A 6943-nucleotide genomic window follows, 5' to 3' on the forward strand; every position below is an offset into this window, starting at 1 on the left:
GGGTACCGGTGGGGGGTGAGTTGGATTCCTTTCTACCCCCTCTCCTCCCGCAGATGGTGGCTCCACTCAGCCCTTTTCTGTAACACTTAAACAACACTCCTCCTTGACTCATTAAGCCCAAACTCGTTAATAATCATGCAGGATGGAAGGGGAGGGGATGGAAAAAGGGAGGGAGGGAGGGAGGGAAGTCTTAAGTCCAAATTAGCGTCTCTAAGCACCCAGGTGTTGTAAGAGAAATAAACTCCTCAGCACCAGCTCAGCCTGTGCTGGGAGAAGCCTTTGTTACCCGGCAAAACACAGTAATTGCGCAGGCAGCTGGGCTGGCAGGGAGACAAAACCCCACAGCCCAGGGCAGCCTGTGGCTCCCTGGAAAAACAGGCAATTAGTGAGGGGCCCTTCCTGTCCCCCTGCACTGCTCCGGCCTCCCAGTAACAAACTGGGGCATGAGTGCAGCCTGCTACAGCCCAGCACTGGCCCTGCAACTGTGCTGCTGATCCTGCCCCAAGGCAGCTAGAGGGGCTCAAGGAGGAATGATTTCCTGCCATCTTGCTTGAAATTGCTGCATGTTTTGAGGAAGGGGAATTGGAGTCCCCTGGCTCTTGCAATGCCTTTTTAACCCTGTGTGTTCTGACTGCACCCCATAACTGGGCTATCTCTGCATCTCTCTCTGGTCCCACCAGCAATGCACTCCAAGGGCAACGCTCCCTGAAAAAAAACCCTAAACCCAAACTGTTTGAGGCTTCCTCCGAGAATGGAAGCCCATGGCCCCTGTCTCCCACACGTGGCCTGGGTCTCGGAGCACAGCACGGCACCACCTTCCCTCTGCCTTATACCCCACCAGTCCCAGGTCTGATTCAGACCTCAGCAGATTGTTTGCAAGCCAGTCAGTGCTGGGGGGATAAAACAATCCTGCAAAAGGTGCTGCTACCTGGTAGGAAAGGGCAGGAGAAAGAGCAAACAGCCTTTTTTTTCCCAGGAAGTACGTCAGGAGGGATTTCTAGCCTTCTATTTATAGCAGGGACTGGCTGACTGGAAAAAAATAAATATTTTCTCTGCAGAGTGGGCAGCAGGTCTGGAGGAGAGACCCAAAGGGCCTGATATTTGCCTTGGTGGGGACAGACATCTCCCCCATCAGCGAAGCTTTCCAGCAGACTCCTCCCTAACTGGGTCTGTCCCTCCAACAGAAGTTAAATTTGTTGGTTCCTGGTTTGTCAGAAGAGCGAGGAGCAGAATTCATTTCTTTGGACCCACTGATAGTGCTTTGGAGAGCAGCAGCAATGGGGAGATAGGAGCATCAGGGAGGATGGAACAGGTCTTTCGTGACAGACCCTCTATAAAGCACCGACCCTTCTTACAGCCTGGCCTGGGGAGCTGGGACTGATCCACCCACTCCACGCTGGGGCGAAGGGGCTGCACCAGGCGCTCCAGGGCTCTTACTCTGAACCGGGGAAGGGGGACCCGGCAACGCCACCACGTCAGTATCGGGGATGATCGCTATCGATGGCCAGTTAGGTGGGAAGGAAGCAGAGAATGCCAGGAATGTGGCAGTGACGCCGGCACCCGGTGTCAGCCAGCAGTGGCACTCCCTAACGACGAAGGCTGTCGGAGCTGGCTCCTGAGTCATAGCTCCTGCTCCTGCTGCTGCCCCGCCTTCGGCTCCGGCTCGTCCGGTAGCTGGAGTAGCTCCGGCTGCGGCTCGGGGAGCGGCTAAAGCTGCTGTCCCAGGAAGAATAGCTGCTGGCGCTGCTGGAGGAGGAGGGGCTGGGACGGTAGTAGGGGATGGGGCGTTTGCGGGCACTGTGGGGACAGAGAGATGTGGGTTACCGGCAACACAAGGACAGACTTACTGCCGAAATCTCCAAAAAGCACTGTCTACTCTGCATAATACTCCCAAAAATGTGACTGTGTTTGCTTAAAAGAAAAAAGAGATCAGTAGCCGACGGGCCTTCGGATTCAAACCACCCATCCCCACAGCCCTGGGGAATGTCCCAGCCACTAAAACTGCTGGACTCTACTTGATGTTGTCCCAAAGAGCCCTGTGCATGAAGGTTAGAGTCAATATTTGACTCTCTCCAGTGTGGGACATCTACCGCAGGGCAGGGTGAAATAAAAAACCTGTGAGGGAATGCTCCTGGCACCTGAGTCCCTGCTCTGCCTTCATCTTCTGTTTTCCTTCAAAAAAACCCCCCCCATCCTCCCTCTGCCTCCAGCTGGAAATCCCCAAGCTCTAGAGGAGGGGTGGAAGGGCCTGCTGATCAGGCTCAGGGAAACCGGTCTCCAGGAGAAACCTCCTCTGGCAAGGGCTGGGACCCAAGGACAGCCCACATCCCCCCGGGAAGAGCCAGCTGAGCTTGTCTCCAAAGGATGGGACAGCATCCCCTTGCCTTGTGATGCGCCGAGCTTCGAGGTGGCTGGGAGAGTCTCTCCGGCGTTTCCTTAGGGGGGAATAGGAGCGGCGCCGCCGCTCCCGCTCGCGGTCCCTGGGAATGGCACAGCATGGGAACTGTCACTGCAGGGGTTTTGTGGGGTGGGTCAGGGATGGGGAGGCAATGACCTACGAAGGCACAGATGAGCAGAGTACGCTCAGCTCCAAAAGGGACCACTCTAAGTGCTCTGGTGGCATCACCCCTGAGCACTCACATAGTTGGACAAACAGACTGGACAGATGGACACCACTAATTGCATCCAGGGGTTCCAGCAGTGTCTTCCAGTGGCTTTGCACTTCCAAGCTAAGATGGCTTCCAGGGACCTGTGTCTGTGGGTGCAGTCTGTATTTAGCTCTTGCTGGCCGTGCTGCTAGAGCTGGCAGGAACAGCCCTGCAAGCAGGCCCCACATGAGCCAAGGGCCTGGTAGCCCTGCAGGGCTCCGCAAGCCTTGCCAGAAGGAGTGCCAGTGTTGCTATAGTTTTTTGTTAAATTCCCATACACATCAGCACAGGCCCTTCTGTGCAGTGTGGCAAACTTCATACACCCTGCTCAGTGCCATCTGCAAAGCAACACATTACAGGTTAAGGGCCTGCCTGATCCCTGCATGCAGGAAGTGTTCTCCTCACCAGCACAGGGATTGTCAAAGCCTGCAAGAATCGACCCTGGGAATGTAAGATTTTGAGGTTGCAAAATGTTCACGGCAGCAGAGATGCTACCAGGAAAACCTGGCAAAGGCTTCTCTAGGGCTGAGCTGTGAGACTGTTTTCTGTAGTTTGTGGAGGGAGTAGAGGTGCCTGGACTGTGTTTCCCTCTGCAAGGCTGTGAGTGCCAGCCTGAGGGTACCTGGCATCTGCCCTCACAGCAGGGGCACCTTCCAGGGCCTGACAACTCTTTGTCAGAGCTGTGACTCTAAAAAGTAGAGTGTCTTTCCTTCCTGCAATCAGATCCCTCTCTGACAGGGGCTGCAGCCCTGCTGCAGGGGCTGCTGGCTGTGTGGGCAGTGAAAGCCATGGGCAGACCCAGCTGGAGCCTAGGGATCTGCCCATCACTCACACCAGCATGACAGTGGCGGAGACAGGGGGAAAGTGTGAGGCAGCAGATACCACGAGTGGACAGCAAATATCACATGAGTAGACAGCTGTACCTGCTATGGCTGTAGCGGAAGTAACTGGGGCTCCGGCGAGGCCTTGAACTTCTACTCCCAGGACTTTTTTTGCAGGATTTGGAGGAATAGCTGGGGGAACGTGAGAAAGACCTGGAGACAGGAAAGAAACATAAAAGAGTTAAAGATGTGGGAGGGTGAGGCTGTACCAGACTAATCCAAATCATGAGGAGGAAGAGATGTCCCATTCACCAGGGTCTCAGCACAGCTCTGCATGTTCCCCCCAAGCCTTGTGGATCCCTAGGCACCCCCAAACTCTTACACCTCCCCCTGCAAGGGAGCTGGCAAGAGCTACACATTGCCCAGGGTCACAGAGACAGCTGTCTCAGCTGGCCTTACCTCTTTCCCGAGGAGCAGGACCTGCTTCGGGAGTACCTGGGAGAGGTGTGGTGTGAAGAGCGGGAACGGCTGGAGCGAGGGGAGGATCTGCCCGTGCTGGTGTGGGACTCGCTGCGAGAGCCAGGCCTGAGCGGGGAGCTGTGAGATGGGGATGGGAGGAAGTTTTGCTTCTTCTCCTCTGAATAACTGAGACATGAGGACAGGCACGCTCTGTGAACATATATTTGAACACTTTTTAAAGCTGTGGCTGAACTGGGACTGGTCCCTGGCTGAGGGGAGCACCATGTTCCAGCAAAAATAATTCCCATCCTTCCATTCCCTAACTGGAGGTTAAAAAGACCTCTCAGCTCCCCAGACTGCTGTTGCAGGAGACCCTATGTGTGTGGGTCAGAGTCCAAGAGCTCACCCTCTGGGCTCTGCCAGGAAGAAGAGGTGTGGAAGAGCTCTCAGGTGGCACAAGCAGCAGCTCATCTGCCCCATGCCCAACACACCAGAGGTGTCTGGCTGGCAGAGCCTGGGTCAGGCCAGCAAGCAGTGCTGGTCCTGGGCAGGGAGTGAGGTAAGAAGTGCTGGGGTAAGGGAAAGGCAGAGCATGGCAGGGCAAGGGCTGTACTCCAGCCTGGCTGTGGAGCAGCATGAGTGGGCACTGAGCAAGCATGTCCTGTTGCCTTTGGACAGCGCTGTGTGAATTCCTCCTCTTCCAGAAGTGCTCTGGGAATGAACTGGGGTCAGAGCCTAGCAGCCAGGCAGCCTCCCAGCAGCCAGGGCCAGCTGCAATCCCAGCTCCACCCATGTGAAGGCAGAGTTATCCCACTGGAGTCACCATGTGAAAAGTACATACAGACCTAAAATTTTACCCTCTGACTGAAAAATGAGGCTTGTTCTTACTAACACCCATTCCCTTGGCTCCCTCCTGTCACATTCAGTGCTCCAAAGCATGTCCTGGCTCTAACTTTCAGCCTTTAGGACCCAAGGGCCTGAGCTGGAAGAGCTCCCTACAACCACTGCCTGAGCACAGCCCTGGGTACCAGCCACCATGCTTTAGTGCCCTCATTCCCAACATCCCCTGGCAAACCCCCAGGAAAGGGAGACAGTGATGGAGGCTGGAAGCTACTCCCCTCTCCTGAAAATGACCTGTGGCAGTGGGTGGTGGCTCGATGCCCTGTGGCCCCAGTGCAGAGCTGCTACTGTGTTATCCTGAGCCAGCTAAGTACTTGCCCCTCCCTATGCTCCCCACTGGCAGGAGATGCTATCTTGTCACCCTGGACCTGTGCTGGATGAGCTGTGAAGGGGAAGGGGCACGCTGGACTTGGCTCATTGGACAGGTGAAAGAACAGCCCATAACAATCCTAGTGAAAACAAGCCCCACTTCCCTTCCCCACAGTAGGCAGAGGGGGAGAATTAACATGGCAACCCCCAGATGCCCCTTTCAGATTGTGCCCAGAAGGGCCAGGAACTTTTTTTTGACGTGGCCATGCCCAGCTGAGCAGGGATACGCTGTGGACACAGCTTGACCCAGGCCCAAACCCTGCATTAGCCATAGTAATGCCAAAGCACTGACACAAGCAATGTCCAGGCATGTGATGGCTGGGTTTTATCTTCCTTCTCAGGCTACAGTACTGGTCCTTGCTGGGTTCTGGACTCCAGACTGGCAAGACCGTGGGTCTGATTGGTACCTGCCTGCCTCCAGAGCACAGAAAGCTCCCTGCCAGCTCACCACGGCAACTGGCGAGCAGGCAGGAGACACAGAGCAACAATGTACCAGGTGTTGGGCTGCCTGCAGCAGCTACTGGTAATCACTGACCTTCGGTCTTGTCCCTGGGCATCTGGAGACAGATTTTCCAAAGCTGTTCCCTTGGTCTGGGAAAAGCAACTGGTGAAGGAATTTCCTGAATCAGAGCTGTTATCGCTGTTGGCCAGTTTGGGCTTCCCGGACGAGAAGGCATGGCCAAAGTCATCATGGACTAGACTTCTTTTCTCCTGGCTGTCCTTTGACCTGGATGAGCTCGTTTGAGTGGAGGGAGGGGAGGAAGTATCGTTTCCTGAGTCATATTCATGATACTCTCCATTCTGGCTGTCTAGGTTGCCAGGCGGGCTGTCTGTTTTGGTAAAGAGGTCAGCAGAAGACCCTGACTGAGAGATCTGAAAGCAGAAAAGCCATTTGGCATTGTTTGAATGGTTTTTTGGGGGGGTTGTTTTTGGTTTTACTTTGCTCTTTTTTTTTTTTTTCCAAATAAACCCAGAAATTTTACCATCATGATGCACTGAAACAAAAGGAAAGGAAAGGAAAGAAACAAAGTAAGAAAGAAAGAAAAAAAAAGAAGAAAGGAGAAGAAAACAAAAGCACATATCCCTAAAAGAAATCCACAGTAAGAAGAAACTTATTTTCCCCCTGCTATAATAACGGGAAACTTTAGAGATCATGCAAAGAGTATCAGCATGCGGTTCATGTTAAACAAAAGAGTTCAACAAAGTAAGCGGGCAACCAAAGAATTAAAATAACTAACTAACTAAATAAAAAAATGTAACAGAGGACAAAGCCCTTATTTAACCTTAAAGAGGGAAGGAGGAAAAAAAAGGAGGTATATACGTATAAAAAACCTACATAATCCTTGCAAAGAAAACAAAAATGAAACAAAAACATAGATGAGTGAATTTTTTTAAGCTTTCTTAAAGTGGCTGGACAAATGTCACTAAAATAAGCAACAATAAACCAAATCAAATCAAATTAAGGGCTTCTGTACAAAGCAAAAACTGCCAAATACACAAGTTTATCACTTTGAAATTTTAAAAAAAGAAAAAAAGGAAAAAAAAGAAAAAAGAGGGTGAGGGAAAAAAGAAAAATCCCTTTGGAAATAAAAAGTATACAGATACTTCTTTGTGTGCTTTTTACCCCCTGAAGAAGATATAGCTAATGTGCTCAAGTGACCTCTAATAAATTCCCTGGTGTCTTGCGGATAGCATCCACTTACCCATCAAGAACTCCTCCTTTAGTAGGTAAGGTGTAAGAAAAAA

At 52.4% G+C, this 6943-nt stretch overlaps 1 protein-coding gene across 1 annotated transcript in view; it reads right to left on the reverse strand.

The window, feature by feature from the left end:
• Positions 1-877: 877 nt before the first annotated feature.
• The window catches only part of SRRM4 (serine/arginine repetitive matrix 4), a gene marked incomplete at its 5' end in the record, with an annotated part of 22546 nt that continues 16480 nt past the window's right edge, over positions 878-6943 (reverse strand). The window contains 5 exons of the mRNA XM_017746541.1: positions 878-1797; positions 2385-2480; positions 3572-3682; positions 3929-4138; positions 5733-6070. Of these exons, the coding sequence (XP_017602030.1) occupies positions 1587-1797; positions 2385-2480; positions 3572-3682; positions 3929-4138; positions 5733-6070 (966 nt within the window). The remainder of the gene's footprint in view (positions 1798-2384; positions 2481-3571; positions 3683-3928; positions 4139-5732; positions 6071-6943) is intronic.

This window comes from Corvus brachyrhynchos, unplaced genomic scaffold, assembly GCF_000691975.1.
Source record: "Corvus brachyrhynchos isolate BGI_N302 unplaced genomic scaffold, ASM69197v1 scaffold19, whole genome shotgun sequence".
Taxonomy (NCBI): domain Eukaryota; kingdom Metazoa; phylum Chordata; class Aves; order Passeriformes; family Corvidae; genus Corvus; species Corvus brachyrhynchos.